Raw genomic sequence first — 19,888 nt, 5'->3', positions numbered from 1 at the left:
AGAAAGAAAAGAAAAAGAAAGAAAAGAAAAAGAAAGAAAGAAAGAAAAGAAAAAGAAAGAAAGAAAGAAAAGAAAGAGAAGAGAAAAGAAAGAAGAGAAAGAAAATAGGGAAGGAGTGAGTGAGAAAGAGAGAGAGAGCGAGAGTGAGAGAGAGAGAGAGCAAGAGAGAGAGAGAAAGAAGGAGAAAAGGAATAGGAAAAGGATTCTATTTTATGATGATGAAGAAAGACATTTAGCAGAGTTGCTCAACCAAACTACCTCTGAGTCTGGAATGGCCCAGAGGTTAACTTTGAGTGCTGGTTGAAAATTGATATTTTATGTATAATGTGATCAATTAAATCTTTAGTTTAACAGCGTCTTACTTTGACAAATGTTTGAATCCCATCAAGCAAGTCCTCTGAAGGAAATGTATTTTCATGAAAGTATTTTAATTCTGTCAATGGGAACTTGGTAACTAGTTAATCTGAAGTTAAAACAAGGTTACTTATGATTCCCAAATGCTAAATGTGATTACAGTAGAAACAGACCAGGCTTCCTGATTTTAATAATGCAGAGTACTATTCATGGTTAAACAGACTATCAGGAGCTTTGGCCCCATTCAGCCTTATAGCTCATGAAGACAAGACTCTTCTTTAGTAAGGCGTGTGATTTTGAAATCAAATGCCTTTTTATTCTCTGCCTCCATTCATATTCCTCCATTCATATTCCTTCATTCTTTGCATGAAGAAATTCATTATGTTTAGGGCACTCAATCAGTTACTGAGGTCCCTGCTAGTGCTGATATTCTGCTATGCTACTCAGAATGTAACAAACAATGTTTGTGCCAGTATACAAATGGCATTTCTGAGCATCAGGGGAGTGCCTGGAAGCATGCACAGTTGGCTACCCATTGGTCAGTGCAGAAATAACGTTTCCATGAAATATGGCATTCTGTGTATGCACCAGAGAGTCAGGGAACAAGAAATGTCATTGTATTGGTCCTGACAGGTTAACCACCTAGAGTTGCAGAAATGAGCTTGTATGAAATGTAAATATAGTTTCCACCCATCAGATGTGGAACTCAGTTCTTGTGTCATGTTAATAACAGAATGAGAAGCCTGTATAGGAATCTAGGTGCAAACTTAATTTGCTATCAAACCTAACACAACATGGGAACACTGCAAATTCTCAGGACATGCATATTATGAGTCAATGTGCATTTTGATAAGATTAACTTGACCATTATCAATAGCATGCAATATTATAAAGGACATGTTGTAAGTAGAAAGTATAGCTTTTTGGGGGAGCTTTGGAAAAAACAGTGCATTAAGCAAAAAGATGTTCAATATTATGTATTTTAAAATATAGAGCACACCACATGACAAGATTAAAATAATCACAGCAGAGTTCTGCATTACCACAGTAACTTACTGGATGACAAAAATCTCCTTGCGTCTAAAGAAAAATGAAGAGTATCTGGAAGTAAAGATTCATTATTTATTTAGTATACAAACACACTGAATTATTTTTGATTTGTTATTACAAGAACATGAGCATTAAGTATCTCCAACTTCATTCTAAGTATAGAACATTTCTTGTATTCTGAATTCAGAAATTTTTGCCATTGTTTGCAAAGATAGTTTAAGTTTAGAACAGAAGTAAAATATACGACCGCAATTTGTCAAAGAATGATGACACTTAAAATACAAACTATTAGGATTTCATATATCAGTCAAAAATTATGAGTCATTATTGAACCCAAAATAAAAATTGCACTACTAAAAGTTTTCCAGTTTCTGCAAGTTTGAGTCAACACTAAAATGCCATCATTTCTTTGCTTCATATCATGAGACAACAAAGAAATCCAAAGAGGCACCTCTTTCTTTACACTCATTCTCATCATAGAAAATGCTGCTGAGGAAGAATTCCATGGGTTTTTGTCTATTTAAGAAAGTTTACATTAATATTCTGTAGTATGCTTCTAAGTTACACACACAAACACACACACACACACGTGTATCTTGATACCTCAGAGACAGACCTGGGCTAGCTTGTAGCTCTCCTGCTTATTAACTGTATGACCTTAGACATTTACATAAACCAGTCCTATCATCATTTTTTAAATCCATCTGTAAAATGGGGATAGGAGTACCTACCACTAAGGGTTGAAAGAGTTAAGTGAAATCCCTACATGTAGAGTTTAACACAGGAGTTGCTCATAAACAGTAGCTATTATTTTGTTAGCAAATTCTATATATGAAAGTAGACTGGGGTAGTATTCAATTTTACAAATATAAATCATGATAATAACAATACCAAAGGTATTCTGGTTTACAGTTTACAAAGTATGCATGTAGAATTTTTTTTAAGCAGTAATCTTTCTGAAGACATAACCGTATATTTAACAAACATTCAACATGTACACTTCTAAAGTTATTGAAGAAAGAAAATTATTGAAGAAGATTTCTTTTAAAATAGAAATGTTTCCAACTCATTAGAGTGTTTGCTTTATTTTGTTGTGAATTTTAATTCTATTCGTGATTATTGGATTGGGCTTTGAGGCTTAAAATAATGTGCCATTACATTCACTCAACTAAAATAGGCAGGGTAATTAGTATGAAGTGGTGCGTAAAATTTTTGAAAAAAAAATTGAGGAATAAAGAAACTGAGTTTTTGTCAAGTAAGAATATCAGTGACATTGATTAATATTGTTTTACTATTCTTTTCTGATTTAGTCTGCATAAGAAACAAAACTTCCATGACTTAAATGTGGAAAGAAGATAGTAAAAATTAAACTTATTTAGCAAATAGCCTTTTTAGCTGATGAAAATTCTGTTGAGTTATTTAATTATAAGTGATGTGGCTCTCATGGGAAGGTAATCATTTTACAGTTAAACTAGTTAAAGGCAATCCACAAAGTGAGTCAGTCTCAGTGATACAGGTCTGTGTCTTACCTGTGCGAGTCTGTGTCTGCTGATCTTGCCAATAAGAGCTCTAAGAAACCTAACTTCAATGAACTAAGTGGTGGTATTTTGCAGGAGCCATCACAAAATGTTGTTCTGTGTGTTTATTAAATAACAAAACACAAGGATCATTTCCTAATTTGGTAAGTGTGAAACAGATGAGCCCAAAATGTTAAATATTCTTCCTAAGAATTATAGTTTGTGTTACCTAAACTTAAACATAAAATGTGAATAATTTTTGTGCATAATATAATTATTCCAGTTGAGAATTTAAAATATTATTTTGGTACATCCTTGAATTTTTTTCATGGAATTAAAGAGCACTACATCTTTATTGGACTTCTGCTCTCGCTTGGGAAGAAATAGTATAGAGTAAGAGAAGGCATTTTTAAAAGTTTTGCGAAACAAAGTGGAACATAATTAAATAATGAGGATTTACAAGTAACAAAAATTACAGAATGGGCTTTAAAATGTAAATATACAGGCAGAGAGTATAAAACAGTTAATAATTTCTAAAATATGAAACCATAAATCCTTGGAAGGACTTAGCACAAGCACCATGTTTGTTTTTTGTTTTATTTTTGCCTAGTCAATAACTTCCTAAAATTATTATTTTAATTTGATTACAGATTCTTCTTTTATCATTTATCTTTTGGACATGGGAAAACATACAGGACTGAGAAAAATTATGAGCTCAATTTTGCATGAAAAATTTAGCAGGCTGGAATAAAAAGGACATGCCTAAGAATCAAGTAGAGAGAGCATATGTTAGCTGGGTAGTTTTTGTTTTGTTTTGTTTTGTTTTGTTTTGTTTTGTTTATGACGGACTTTCACTCTTGTTGCCCGGGCGGGAGTGCAATGGTGCGATCTTGGCTCACTGCCACTTCCAACCTCCTAGGTTCAAGTGATTCTCCTGCCTCAGCCTCATGAGTAGCTGGGATTACAGGCATGTGCCACCATGCCAGGCTAATTTTTGTATTTTTAGTACAGATGGGGTTTTGCCATGTTAGGCCGGCTGGTCTCAAAATCCTGACCTCAGGTGATCCACCCCCACCTAGGCCTCCCAAAGTGCTGAGATTATAGGCATGAGCCGCCACGCCCAGCCTATTAGCTGGGTAGATTTAAGAGAAATTATGGAAGTTCCTTCCTGCAGATAACAAAGACATGTGGTAGAAGTCTGCCAACAATTTAGGGAGCTAAATCAAACTTCTTGGTTCTCACTCCTCGAATCTACCATCAGTCTCTGATTGACTGTGAATGGATTTAGATCTTCAAACACCTCAAAACAGGTGAAGAGCTTTAGAGCTTCACCAAATGACAGAACCCAGGTGTATGTACATGCAGCTAATTATATTTGTTATTTTTTCCAGTCTTATTGTCCATTGTCTTAGTGACTTTATGAACATAAAAATATTGCATAAATAGTAAAGCTGGACACAGATCTCTGTACTGAAGAATTAATGCCCAAATCACTTAATTGTTACTTTAATGCATTTCTGTAATAAGTCCAGCAAAGCATGTTATTATGTGCCATTAGAATTACAAACAACTGTGAATACTAGAATCACAACAAACAAGTGAAAAAGTGAAAAGCATGGAAACTAATATTTCCAATTTTGCTATTATTATGGGTAATATATACTAATTCTCTGTGTGTAACAAAATAAAAATTATCTGAAATATTATTTCACTTTTAAACCCTTTTACAAATAATGCAATATGTCAATAAATAAACATAGAAGTGGAAAAATAAATAATGAAGAATGAAGGTCAAATAAAGTAGACCCTGAATTACAAATAACCAATAGTAAACAATCTATACATTCATTGCCCACCTTTTTCATGATCTGAAACTTTTCTGTAGCTGCCATGACAGTCATTGCAAAAAAACAAAAATAAAAACAAAACAAAAAAAACCTACTTTTTTTTTCCTTTTTTTGAGATGGAGTCTCGCTCTGTCACCCAGACTGGAGTGCAGTGGTGCAATCTCAGCTCACTGCAACCTGCAGTTCCTGGTTCAAGCGATTCTTCTGGTTCAGCCTCCTGAATAGCTGGGACTGCAGGCACGTGCCACCATGCTGGGCTAATTTTATATTTTTAATAGAGATGGGGTTTCACCATGCTAGCCAGGCTGGTTTCAATCTCCTGACCTCAGGTTATCCACCCTCCTCGGCCTCCCAAAGTGCTGGGATTACAGGCATGAGCTACCAAACCCGGCCTTTTCTAATTTTTTATGATGGCTGTATTTAGTGTTCAGAAGTAGAGAAAGGGGCAAGCTGTGAAAATACATAGTGCTTAGGGGATTGAATCTCACCACAGTCTGCCTAGAATGTAACCTTGTTAATAAATAATACTTTCTCCAATATTGACTGTTTAAAAACATGACATCATAAACAGAAACAGTGCTTTTTCACTTCATTATATTTCCTGAAGATATACTTATTAAGGATTTTTTCAGGGGCTACTAAGTACTCTTTTCACAAAATGCAAATGCCTACCAGTGTTGGGGAGGGGAGCGGTCTTAAAAGTTTACATTTTAGTATGAACAGATTCAACTGTATTGTTCAAATAGCTAAAATTAATTGCACTGAGAGATTTGAATTTTTTCCCTTATACATTTTCAGGTGTAGAATAAAGGGATGGGCCACACAGGCCTGAGGAGGGGCAAAAGGAACTAAGGATGGAGTGCAGGAAGGAGGCTAGGAGGATACCACTAAAATTCATTTGGCCCATACGGGGAAAGGAGGAAATACTTTCTTTGATGATGCAGAATGATTCCTTAAGGACTGAGACACAATCTAGTAGTAGCAGTGCTTGTGTTCCTATGATATGGTTTCACTTAGGTGAGTTACCCTGGGAATCTGTTATTGATTCTTTTTACATATTTGATATTTTATACATAATATTTCTTATATAGAAAACTATGTCTTGGATAACTTGCAATCATCTGACACTTAAATCTTTGGAGTACTATCCATTTTTGGATAGGACAAACGTAAAGATCAACATCTGAATGTTTAAAAAGTCAGCTGTCATATCCAAGAAAACACATTTCCTTGCAATTTAGTGATAACACTGAATAACCTTTATTTTGTAGCATTTGGAAGGACTTTGCTTATCAGATGACACTTTCCTCTATAGCACGTATTAGATATTTTTAGAAATGCTGGCAATATACTTGCAAAGTCCATCTATTAGATAAAGACCAACTTTAATAAGTGACAACTACAAATGAATAATTCTTTTAGAGTCCAAGACCTTTGATGCCATATTTTCAAAATTAATAATTTTTTAAATTTTAACAGAGTTGAGCAAGTACTTGGTAACAATTACTTTGTGCTTATAAGCATTACATATTATTGAATCTTATAAAAATGCAAACTTTCTAAAATAGCCTGATGGTAGTTTTCATTAAGAATTTGACGAATTATCTTAATAGACAAGTTTTCATAATGTGCTAACATTTTGAATAATTGACAATGCTTTTAAAAGGATTTATAATTTTTTTTCTTTAAAATTCTGTACTTTATTATTTCCAATAGGTACCAGTGAAACATATTTAGTACAGGTTTTTACTTTTCCTTCTGAAGGTAATTTTTTACTTTATATTTAATTTTTAAATACAAAGACATTTTAAAATGATATCATATACAACTTAGACTTTTATGTACTTTTATACTGAAACAGTTATCAAAAAGCTTTTATAAAAATGGATATAAATAATATCAAGTCGTTATAAATTTAATTAATTGAAACCTGTGATTGAAAATGTGGACACTTCCAGAAAAGTTTCATGTAAAAATCTATCATATGAAATGAATTATTAAACATAATGTCAAAGGTTTAATGTGGAAAAATATTTGTCTCAGGAAAATAATCCTGATTCAACATTATAGTCCGAAGTTCATATTTAACTCAAAATATAAGGAAGATTAAGTGATTCTCCGAACACCAGTGAGAAGTGTGTAGAAGACGGAGGTCACTCTTTGAAAGAAGATCTCTGTGACCTGTGTAAATTAGAGCCCCACAAACACTTCCAACAAGCATAGGTCAGAATAGGGTCATGGCTCCAGGCCCTCTGGACCACAGTTCGCCCACAGGAGTGTGCTCACCGCGTTAATCTCTCGTCCTTCAGTTCCAGGTCTGCCACTGTGATGAGCTGATCCAGCTTGAATTTAGTGTCAATAATTTCTGCATCCCGAGGAGAGTATGTGCCACCTTCTTTTTGCTTCTGTCGAATTCTAAAATAAGTGGAGTAAAGTCCAACAAGGGAGTTTCATAGAAAGTATATAAAATTAGGTTTAGTTTTCTTTTTAAATAAAGACATTTAGTCAAATAATTTCTTTGTTAAAATCACCTCTCTGAATATGTTACAAATTTATAGCTACTCGACTTCTTTTTCTTGTTTTAATTCCATAGAACCTATTCTACTTTCTTTTTTTTTTCTAATAAGTTATTGGGATGGAGTTCCAAATGATTAGTTCATGAAGCCCTGAGTCATTGGTACATTTAAATATAGAGCCAAGAAGACCTATGCTGTGATCTTGTTTCTCTTCTCTCTAGCTACCTCATTGATTTGTCACATAAAGGAACTATGCCAAAGTGAAAATAGCTCAATGCTATCAATACTAGTGCTAACAGATAATGCCCCATTGTTTTCACATATATGAAATATTTTTACATGCATGAAAATACTTAAAAATTATTTTCAAATCATCTTATTGAATTTTTATAAAAGTATTGTGAGTAGATATTATCTTTATAATCAGAAAATTTACGTTCAAAAATAAAAGTCACATGAATCTGAGAATCAAATCAGATTCTTTTCATCTTAAGCCCTTTACATGCTTATTTCTCCATGACACAGTATGGTATATTACAAAGTAATGTTTAGCTAGTCTACCTTTCACATTTCAAATATTTAGTATTTATTAAGAGTTGGGTATCAAGGATGATATAGAAAGTATAAAACATGTGTTCTACCCTCAAGGACATTACAATTTAGTTGAGAGGCCAGATTTAAATGCAGAAAAAAACATAAAAAGAGAAAAAAGATTCAAATTACAACTCATAAGACAGTGCCTGATTAGTTACATAAGTTATAGTTATTATTACTTAGAGGAGGTAAAGAAGCAGAATTTGACTTGGATGTCCTAGGATGAGAAGGAGGAGGAAGCACATTTCAGGTTGACTGAACAAAAGCAGAATGTATAAAAGCCCAAGGAATGTTCAAGTGAGAATAGATCCCTTTAGCTAGTGAGTAGGGAAGTTGTAGGGAATAAGGAGGACCATTTCCTGCTTACATAAGGAGTTCATCTTGTAGAGAAAGGAGAAGTCAGAGAAGAGTTTACAACAGGGAAATTATATAAATGTGGCCAGTCCATACTCCTTAGGGACAAGGCCCATATTTTACACAGTATAGCATTCAAAGTGCCTAGAATGATAACTCTCTCACTGTCTTCTGGCTAAATCTGCCAACAGTATGTGGTATAGAGAAAGTATCTTTTTCAAGAGCCTTTCAAATTATCTATTAAAATTATGCTTTAAGAGCATCTAGATGAACCATAATACATAGCATTTAGAATACAGAACTACACTCTTCAGCTGAAATAAAAATGGTCTGTTGAACTATTTAGGAAATTGGTAGAAAGTTTATTTTACAAATATAACATCACTTTAACTTGGCAATCTGCCTTATTAAGCTAGATTTTGAGGTCAGAAGTAAGATTTCCAATGAGGCCTTGTGAATAATAAGGGAATTAGAATACTGATACTGAGAATGGAAAGATACACTTGGAAAATTCAACACAGGCATGTTCACAAAGTAAGCCTGAGAAGAGGGTCTACCATATAAGGAAGCTGCACATTTTACAAGTGTTGTTCTAACTGTAAAAAAGATCTCTTTCTGTATAAACTTTAATATTTAGACCTGATTGAGACATTTTAAATTAAACCTATCAGAGTTATAAATTACTTTAAAAGATGTAGATGGCCTGAAAGCTTCTGCTTTTGTGTTTTCACCTTGTTGTCTCACATCTCCAAACCTCCTCTTGTTTGCTGTGCTCTTTGATATTGGAGCTGGAACCTACATTTCTCTTTTGCCAGCTGACCGAATGTGAGGTTTTGTCAATAGAGGGCACTAGAGTGACCCTGAGAGGCAGTAGCAAGAGGAAAACACTGCCCTTGTGGACCCAGTCCTGCATTATTGTTATTCATTGCGAGAGCCCAGCAGCTCACTTGGATGAGCTGTTGTTGCCTCTGAAGTGAATGTTCTGCCCATGCCATTGGTGAACGATTCACCTACACCATTCAGCAAGAATGGGATGCTTCTATTACCAATTCCAGCCTGCCTACCATCTAATAATGATGGGTAGCTTCTACGGAACAGCTCCAGCCCCTTCCCTCTCTCATATTTCTTTGCTCACTGGTAAGTGATAGGTTGCATGTGCTCGCAGTAGCGATTCCATGTAAGTCTTGGGAGACAACTTCTTTCAGTTCTAGTTGTTTACTGTCCTCTCTCCCTCAAGTTAAAGAGAGTAGATAGGTTGCATGTGCTCGCAGTAGCGATTCCATGTAAGTCATGGGAGGTAACTTCTTTCAGTTCTGGTTGTTTACTGTCCTCTCTCCCTCAAGTTAAAGAGAGTAGCTGCTTTGTTGTGCTTGCTATTTCTGGACTCTAAGATTTCTCTTTTACTCTCTTGCGTAGTTAGCCATTTCTGCTAGTTAACAGTTCTTTATATTAAATGTTTTCTGTTCAAATAGCAGGATTTCTTGCTTTTTATGGCTAGATTTAGTGAATCAACAATGCATACACACTTTAAAGTATATTGTACATGATAAATACATTTTTATCTGTCTATTAAAAATATTAAAAATAAAAATGTTTCCCATTCAAGTAATTGTTGTGGCTTCTGTCTCCTGATTGGACTATGACTGATATAATGCCCATAAAGCATCCTGGAATATAAGCACAAATAAATCTTACCTTGCAAATGCAAAAATAGCTGTTCCAAGGAGAATTATTGAAAGGATACACAAAGTGACAGAAAGAATGATCTCTACGGTTCTTTCTGAAAGTCCTTCCCCTGGAGAAGAGGGATAACATGATCATTAAATATTATTATGGAATCCTATCTTGGATCCCAAACTACCAAAAAGCATTATCTTGGCATAAGAAAATATTCTTTGCTGAAGAATACTAGTAAAACGTAGCAAATTGTTTGTTCCTCTTCTCCTAGATTTTTTAACTTTGGGGCTCTGTCCTGGGTCCTCTTGTTTTTTCTATCTAAACTCACTCCCAGTGTGAGCCCATCTAGTCTCCCAGTTTTAATTTCATTTATGTGATGATGACTGCTTAGTTTTTATCTACCAGACTTCAGACTTACATATCTAACTGTCTACCAGACGTCTTTATTTTGAAGTATACTTAAAATGTTAAAATCGATATGTCCAAAATTGAACATGTACACTTCCCTCCTTTCCCCTGTATCCTCCCACCTCTCAGTTGATGGACACTCCATTACCGTAGTTGCTAAAGCCAAAACCCTGGAGTCATCTTTGACTCTCTTTCATGGAATACATTCAAAACATGTGAGGAAATCCCGTAGGCTCTATCTTCAACATATTTGTACTTTTCACCAAAGAAACCATGTAACCTTGGAAAGATGGTAATTGCAAAGTGGGAGTAAGGAACAAAACCAATTCAAGACATATAATGGTGCTAGAGATCTAGGAAGCTAACAAAAGGCTACTGGTATAAAAGGAACAAAGGATCCTCCTGAAGGGGCTCCTACTGGCCAAAGAGGAAAGAACTTAAGCCTTATATTGAATAAAAATGGAAACTGATTGGAAATAAAAAATATTATTATTTAATAAAAGATATAAAAATAACAAAAATACTGATTTTAAAAAAACTTTTATCTTAGATTCGGAGGCCACATGTGAATGTTTGTTATATAGATAAACTCGTGTCACAGGGGTTTGTTGCACAGATTATTTCATCACCCAGTTATCAATCCTAATACTCAATAGTTAAAAAAAATACTAATTTGTAAACTCTGGCTATAACTAGACCATCTCCTTGGCCTAAATATTCTTGATTAATTTGTAATTGAAATGTATATTTTTCTGCCTTTCTTATCTGAACTGTATTTTATGACTTTTTAAAAATAGCCCTCGTTAAGGAGATAAAGCTCATTATTAGAAGAGAATTTTGTTGAATAACTGATAAAGGAGAGATAAAATTAAAAATAATCAGTATTTCTAATGAAACAGTTGATTCAGGTAACAAACATAAATGTATTCTAAAATGATTAGGAGGAAAGTTAATGGGGAATTGGACATTTATAGCATGACAAAATATCACTGTATAGATTATTTGCTGGTTGTAAGTGGTCAAAACCAACTTTTCAATGGAGTATCATGCTGTTGCTGCCACCAAGCCTACTGATCAATTTTAGCATCACGTGTAACAATCAGATATTCTACACTTCCTGATGGAAGGTATTTTGATCTAGTCAGCAAGACCTATAATGTACTTCTGACAGTAATGTTGACTGTGAATACTCAAACCTTTAGTTCTTATTTCTAATTTACAAGAAAGTGGCAGAAAGAAAAAAAATTAAAGGACATCAAGAGAAAACAACCAGACAGATCCAGAATATGGGACTTCCTACATGACAACTTACCTGATTTCTTCAGTGAGTCTATGACATAGGGGGAAAAGAAAGGAGAAAAGAAGGCTCTTTAAAAAAAAATAGAAGAAACAGAACAATCAAAGATAATGTGCAAATTCTTATTTGGATCCTGATTCAAATAAATTAACTATAAATAAAAAAATCAAAGGGTGATTTGAAAACGTATATACAAGTAGCTTAAATAATACTGATAACTTACTAAGTTTAACCACAGCAATATAATAAAAATGTACTTATTAGAGAAACATACTAAAGTATTTAGGAGTGCAATATGCGTTCTGTGACTTACTTTACTTCAGAAATAAGTGAACAAATGCCTAAATAAAACAAATGTGGCAAAATGTCAATTATTATTAAATCTAGTTAGTAGGTATTTGGGGGTTCGTGACACTATTTTTTCTACTTTTATGTATGTTCCATTCACTTTGCTCCACCTTTGCTGCTAATAACCTGATCTAGGCCACCATCCTGTCTTGCAGAACTAAAAACTTAGCAAGTCTCCCTGTATCCACCTTTGTCCTTATTCCGCCTATTTTCAATATACAAGCAAGGACAATCCTTTTAAAATATTATTTCTCTGCTTAAAATCCTCCTCATCTCTCACCGAGAAAAGCCCATATCCTTTCAGTGGCCTGTGTGATCTGGTCCCTCATTAACTGTCTGGTCCCCTGTTACCCCTCTGATTTCCCTTCCAGTCCCCACCTTGCTTGCTCACTCCTAGGGGGCCAGATTAGCCTCCTTAATGATGAATAACACAAAGCCATTCTTGACACAGGGCTTTTGCAGCAGCTTCTTCCTCTGCCTGCAAAGGTGTGTATCCCTTGTATATCTTTCTGGGTAGCCACTTCATTTCCTTTAAAGGTTTGCTGAAATACGTTCTCGATGACCATCTGTTATAGTGAATGCTATACATGCTGAATACATGTGCTTCCCCCAAATTAATATGTTGAAGCCCGAATCCCCAGTGTGGCTGCATTTGGAGTAAGAAAGTAATTAAAGTTAAATGAGGTCATAGGGTGGGGCCCTGATCTGATAGGATTAGTAACTTATAAAAAGAGACACAGTTTGTTCTCCATCTCTCTCTCTCTCTCTGTGTGTGTGTGTGTGTGTGTGTGTGTGTGACTCACGCCTTTCTCCTCCTCCTCCCCCTACCATACTCTCTCTATCTCCATTCATGCACTAAGGAAGGGCCATGTGAGGACACTGTAAGAAGGCAACCATCTGTAAGCCAGAAAGAGAGCCCTCACCTGATACCAAATGGGCAGGAACCTTGATCCTAGATTTCTAGCCTTCGGAACTGTGAGGAAATAAACTTCAATTGTTTAACACACCCCATGTATGACATCTTGTGATGGCAGATTGAGCAGATTAACACAGCACCCTATTTAAAATTGAAGGACACAACTCCCTGCACTTTCTGCCTCCCCCTGCACTCCTCCTTCCCTCTGTTCTACTTTTTTTCCTCCATAACTTTATCTTCTTTTAACATATAAATAACTTATTTATTTTTCTTACTGTTTATTCTCTGTCCTTCCCTCCAGAATGTAAGCCCCTTTGAGTACAGGGGTTTTTGTTTTATACAAAACTATTCCACGTTCTGAGAGATGTACTGTGCACATAGTAAATGTTAAATAAATATTTGCTAAATTTACTAATGAACAAATATTTTGATTTTGAAAAACATTAAAAATGTTCATGTTTGAAGATCAGGCATTGAACCAAATAAGAATATAAAAATTATTAATAATTTCTTTTAAGCACAACTACTAATTAAAATTGTAATCAATTTTAAGTTACATGATGATTTATAATTTTACTGCACAAAGTATTACAGTCAAGTGACAAAATAGGTTACCTATCTGTAAAATAGGCAAGTATTAATGCTTCATCTTTTTGTCCTGTATTGGTACTTATGAAATGTTACCAATATGAAAAGAGTTCTTGTGGCTATCCTGCGTGGTGGATTTGAATAAATAGTTATCAGCACTTCATTGTCTGCTAGAATCTCCAGCTAAATTTTAAAAATGAGAAAGCAGCATGTATCTATAAAGTACTTTAGATACACTTTTTTATACATTAAAATACGAATGGTTTGATTTATGAATTTTCACATGGTGACTAATTGGATATGCTTGGGAAAGGAGGCATGAAGATGAATAAAGAATCCTCTTTATTAGGTAATAATGAATCACTGGGTCTTAGAACTCAGTGGGAAAAAAATGTTCTCATAGACCACACGAAAAATTTTTTTAGATTAGATTACCATTTCAAAGCACTGGCCAAATGAGGAAATGACATATAATATATTAATAAACAATATGTAATCCTTTGGGTACATGAATTACAAAAGTGTCACTAAGAGAGGACAAAATGTTCCCTGATTATCAAGTACACTTTCTGATTCACTGTTATGCATGGACCCACAGAGCATTAACAGTACAGAATGATGTCACTTCTCCGAATCCTTTAATAGAAAATGGAATTCTTTTACTTAAAAATATAAACATGATTCTTTTTGTAATAGGCGCAAGTCATTTCTGACTAGACTTAAAATCCTGTGACAAATCACATTAAACTGTTCTGTTTACATAATAAATTATACTACTATAATTTGGCAAATCATAATTCTAAAGCACTAATTTTTCATAAGTATTATCTTCTGACTGAAGTTATCATTATTTAAATTCAGCATATGTATCCAACTTTTTAAGTCCGTTTTTAAGCCTATTCTCTAAGGAGAAGCTTGAATTCAATGAGATGTAAAGCTCATAGTACAATGCCTGGCTCAATACAAAGGTGCACATAAAATGGAAAATCTTTTCCTCCTTCTCCTTTTCCTTCTCCTCCTCCTCCTCCTCCTTCTTTATTATTATTATTATTATTAGAAAAAATGAGTTCTTATAACAGGACTGAAGTATAAGGAGTTCATCTTCTCTTTTGACCCAGTGCTAGTCACATAGGATATTCAAACACAAGGCAAATAATTTACTAAAAGTTACTCAATTCCATAATTCAAGAAATAGAGTTAGATAGGAGGAATAAATGATAAGTGCTTGAGGTGATGGATTTGTTAATTAACTTGATTCAATAATTGCACATGGTATACATATATCATGCCATCACTCTGTTTCCCATAAATATATATTTGCACATGGTATACATATATCATGGCATCACTCTGTTCCCCATAAATATATACATGTGTAATCTGTCAATATTCAATAAAATTTTAAACATATAGATTAAAACACCCTATAGGAATGAACATCATTTTCATCCATACAGACAGGAAAAAATTTAAAAGTAGCTAATAAAGTGTTTGCTAGGGTGTGAGAAAAGTCACATTATTCAGTGTTAAAAAAAATAAAAATAAAAAATATCTTTGCACACAAAAACAACACATGCTTACCTGTGAACACTAACCTCAAGAGCCAAGACAAAGTATGAGAAAAGAGAGCAGCTAGAAATAATTAAAAATATCAAGAAGAGAAAATGGTAAGCAAAGATAGGATGTGGAAGCAGAAACATCACCCATGGTAAAGAACTGGGGGCTACTTGGGGACTTAGTGATTTGCAGATAGTGTGTGCAATGGTTGCAAGTACAGCACTGACTGGGGTCATGCTGCCTGGGTCTGAAAGCAGGTTCTGCTACCACCTTTGGGATGGTTAAAAACCTTGGTGAAGTTACTAAAAACCACAATGCTTCAAATTTCTTACCTAGAAATTGGCGGTATGTAAATAGGAGGTCTTGTTACAGAGTTACAGTGAAGATGCATGAGTTTATATGGAAAACCCTGTAAAGACTTGGTACATAAACAATGACAGGTATTTTTATTAACAAACATTTCATATTTATTCATCCATTTTATTCATCTGGCTTAATCTCCTCGTTAGCTTCTGAAGTGGGTATTAGTATTCTCATTTTAGAAATAAGATTTCAGAACTTAAAAATAATTGGTTAAGTAACTAACCCACAATCTCATGAATTCAATATATAAACTAAGCCTGCCTGAAATATGTCTGTCTTGACTGCATAGTCTGTGAGGTTCACTACCACATTACCACTGTCTCGTTAACAAAATACAACCTTCCTCTGTTCCTCTGGTGACTTTAGGGAAGTAATCCCTTGGATGCAAAAGACACATAGCAACTCCCTATTTCTGAATCTAAGTGAGCACATTGGAACTTTTCATTGTTAGCATAGTAATTAAATGAGAAGTGTTATGACAAAACAAAACAATCACAGAGTGCCTTTGCCATGGGGTTTAAGGTTTCATCATGTTCAGCTTTAATGAGAGCCCTGTAAGGTACAGAAATGGGTGTCTGGTTTTCAAATCACAGGATTCCTCTATAATTAAACCTTGTAATCAAAACATTGCCTACAAGCACTTTCCATAAACTGAAGCGCCTCGGGAAGATTTCTTCAAAAACTTTAAAAGTGTTTTTTTGTGAATTTTGATAATAAAAATGCCAATACTCAATCTTGAGTAAAAACGAAATCAAATAAGTGTCAAGTGTTTATTTAGGATTAAAATAATGCATATGTTATCTTCCCTGTTTATCCCTACAGACTGGAAAGGTTTCCCTAAATGCAAACTGCTCTTCTACAGTCTTGTACTTATCCATCCAGTGAAGCTCTACCTGGCCCCCTCTCACTTGTACTTTCATTAGCCCCTTTCACTAAACTTAAACATTTTTAAGATTATCAGTCGATGGTGATTCTTTTGCCCCTAATTTTAAACTCCAAATAATGATGTCTCTGAGAGGCGTAATTACCACTACAATGGTCTGTGGAAACAGAGCCTTGCAAAAGCTCTTAAATCCTAAAGTTTCAACAGACAGGCAACTTGGCTTAGTGCTCACTGCCTGTGGTGTGCAAAATACCAGTGAATGAATGCTTATCCCCTGGTGGGTGGATGACCTTGATGGGACCTAGACTTCTCTCTCTGTAGTCTGGGATTACATGCATACATATGTCTTCAGCAGGCTTGCTAGGAATGTTTGAGTTCCTAACCTGCCGCAAATGATTCATATATCCCAACACATGACATATTTGAGAGAAAAAAGGACTCAATTACCCTTTCTCATCTTCTGATGACACCAGGGGTATTATATGAATGCACTTTATTATTTGCTTGCCTTCATTCTCACAACCATGAAACCATTCTTACCACTGACCATTGGAGAACTGATAAACTTTGTTTTCTCTTTGAGTTCTTCTAGAGTTTCTTCCCTCGCAAAGTTCTTTTACTAAGAACTCTTGAATCTGTGGCGAGCTTGTCCAACTCGCAGCTCATGGGCTGCATTTGGCCCAGGACAACTTTGGATGTGGGCCAAAAGAAATTCTAAAACTTTCTTTAAACATTAAGATATGGTTGTACAATTTTTTTCTTTCTTTCTTTTTTTTTTTTTGGTTCATCAGCTATTGTTAGTGTTGATGTATTTTATATGTAGCCCAAGACAATTCTTCTTCTTCCAACGTGGCCAGAAAAGCCAAAAGATTGAACGCTCCTGATCTACAGCCTTCTATTAATGTCAAATGGACCAGGACCACTTCTAGGGGATGTTCTTTGTTGCTTGACCTATCAAAGTGACTCTAATCTCCATAGAACCACGGCACTCAATAGTCTGGTAGAAAGCAAATATGACAACAGTAATTGATGGTGTTAAATCCATTAACCAGAGAAATGGCTGGGCTACTTTGCTAGTCATTGAGGAATTCTGCTCCAGTGGTGCATTCTCATTTCACCACAACTAACGATTACAAACCAAGGCCATGGGGTTTAAGGTTTCATCATGTTCAGCTTTAATGAGAGCCCTGTAAGGTACAGAAATGGGTGTCTGGTTTTCAAATCACAGGATTCCTCTATAATTAAACCTTGTAATCAAAACATTGCCTACAAGCACTTTCCATAAACTGAAGCGCCTCGGGAAGATTTCTTCAAAAACTTTAAAAGTGTTTTTTTGTGAATTTTGATAATAAAAATGCCAATACTCAATCTTGAGTAAAAACGAAATCAAATAAGTGTCAAGTGTTTATTTAGGATTAAAATAATGCATATGTTATCTTCCCTGTTTATCCCTACAGACTGGAAAGGTTTCCCTAAATGCAAACTGCTCTTCTACAGTCTTGTACTTATCCATCCAGTGAAGCTCTACCTGGCCCCCTCTCACTTGTACTTTCATTAGCCCCTTTCACTAAACTTAAACATTTTTAAGATTATCAGTCGATGGTGATTCTTTTGCCCCTAATTTTAAACTCCAAATAATGATGTCTCTGAGAGGCGTAATTACCACTACAATGGTCTGTGGAAACAGAGCCTTGCAAAAGCTCTTAAATCCTAAAGTTTCAACAGACAGGCAACTTGGCTTAGTGCTCACTGCCTGTGGTGTGCAAAATACCAGTGAATGAATGCTTATCCCCTGGTGGGTGGATGACCTTGATGGGACCTAGACTTCTCTCTCTGTAGTCTGGGATTACATGCATACATATGTCTTCAGCAGGCTTGCTAGGAATGTTTGAGTTCCTAACCTGCCGCAAATGATTCATATATCCCAACACATGACATATTTGAGAGAAAAAAGGACTCAATTACCCTTTCTCATCTTCTGATGACACCAGGGGTATTATATGAATGCACTTTATTATTTGCTTGCCTTCATTCTCACAACCATGAAACCATTCTTACCACTGACCACTGGAGAACTGATAAACTTTGTTTTCTCTTTGAGTTCTTCTAGAGTTTCTTCCCTTGCAAAGTTCTTTTACTAAGAACTCTTTTGAATCTGTGGCGAGCTTGTCCAACTCGCAGCTCATGGGCTGCATTTGGCCCAGGACAACTTTGGATGTGGGCCAACAGAAATTCTAAAACTTTCTTTAAACATTAAGATATGGTTGTACAATTTTTTTCTTTCTTTCTTTTTTTTTTTTTGGTTCATCAGCTATTGTTAGTGTTGATGTATTTTATATGTAGCCCAAGACAATTCTTCTTCTTCCAACGTGGCCCAGAAAAGCCAAAAGATTGAACGCTCCTGATCTACAGCCTTCTATTAATGTCAAATGGACCAGGACCACTTCTAGGGGATGTTCTTCGTTGCTTGACCTATCAAAGTGACTCTAATCTCTATAGAACCACGGCACTCAATAGTCTGGTAGAAAGCAAATATGACAACAGTAATTGATGGTGTTAAATCCATTAACCAGAGAAATGGCTGGGCTACTTTGCTAGTCATTGAGGAATTCTGCTCCAGTGGTGCATTCTCATTTCACCACAACTAACGATTACAAACCAAGGAAGTTCCTCTGTTTCCACTTGTCACTGTCTTACTCGCTATAAATGACTATCTAAATAGCAGAACTCCATGTGGTCAATCCAGAATAAGCATTGTAGGGTAAAGGCCAATTAACAAAGCTGCTGTATCTCAGGAGAGAGTCCCTGGAAGATCACTCTAAGGAGCAACCTAAAACACTGTCATTATGCCACTGGTCTACAAATAATATACTGAACTCCAAGTAATTTGATAATAGATACATAGGACCCTTCCTTGTCACTATCCCCCAGCAGCCCAATGCCTTTCTATGTATTGTGTCCAGTCTACGTTTCACCAGTCCCTCCTTCCCTAGTCTTGGTAGGATCCTGTGCTATGTCCTTTATTACACATCTTTTACTCACTGTGGACTCCTTCTGTTACCACAGCACACCAAGATTCATACCTAGATGATTGGGGTGGCAGTGGTTATAATTCCAAAGAAGGAATCAGAAACCTGACTGTGTATTCTGCTACATTCCAGGATTAACGGTTGTATTCCACCACCTTGACTGTGAGTGGAAAGAAGAAAGAGAAGACTATTACTGAGGAGCTCCTTGAGATTACCTGTAGTGCTGGATGAGGCCATCATTGGGCAGAGAGAAGCCATTTAGCAGAATCTAAGGAATCATGCTCCTGTGCACTGTGGTTCCTGATCCTTGGGGCTTCCCCCTTTTACGGCTTTTCTTTCTCATTTCTATTACCCTGAATGTCTAAACTTTGCCTCTCAGATAACTGACTGGACATGTTGCCTTCCCATGAAAAATCTGTATGAAACCAGTAAGCTGATGAAAGAGAACATCATACAACACAGCAAGGCTAGCTCCTTTCAGCACTGCTCCTATAAAATATTATCTCCTAAGACACATGAGTTATCTGTCTTGTCTAGGTCTTTTACCTTCCACTGGCAAATGCACCAGGATCACTACTTAGCTGGAGTAA

General features: G+C 35.5%; 1 protein-coding gene across 1 annotated transcript in view; it reads right to left on the bottom strand.

Moving 5' to 3' along the window:
• PTPRQ (protein tyrosine phosphatase, receptor type, Q) overlaps positions 1-19,888 on the bottom strand; it is a 239,890-nt gene that overhangs the window by 33,925 nt on the left and 186,077 nt on the right. The window contains exons 33-35 of the mRNA XM_011994394.1: positions 17,398-17,456; positions 9,928-10,027; positions 7,055-7,183 (exon numbers count right to left, since the gene is read on the bottom strand). Coding sequence (XP_011849784.1) covers positions 7,055-7,183; positions 9,928-10,027; positions 17,398-17,456 — 288 coding nt within the window. The remainder of the gene's footprint in view (positions 1-7,054; positions 7,184-9,927; positions 10,028-17,397; positions 17,457-19,888) is intronic.

The sequence above is a fragment of the Mandrillus leucophaeus genome, unplaced genomic scaffold (genome assembly GCF_000951045.1).
Source record: "Mandrillus leucophaeus isolate KB7577 unplaced genomic scaffold, Mleu.le_1.0 Scaffold455, whole genome shotgun sequence".
Lineage (NCBI taxonomy): Eukaryota > Metazoa > Chordata > Mammalia > Primates > Cercopithecidae > Mandrillus > Mandrillus leucophaeus.
This window is presented reverse-complemented; position numbering and strand designations above follow the sequence as displayed.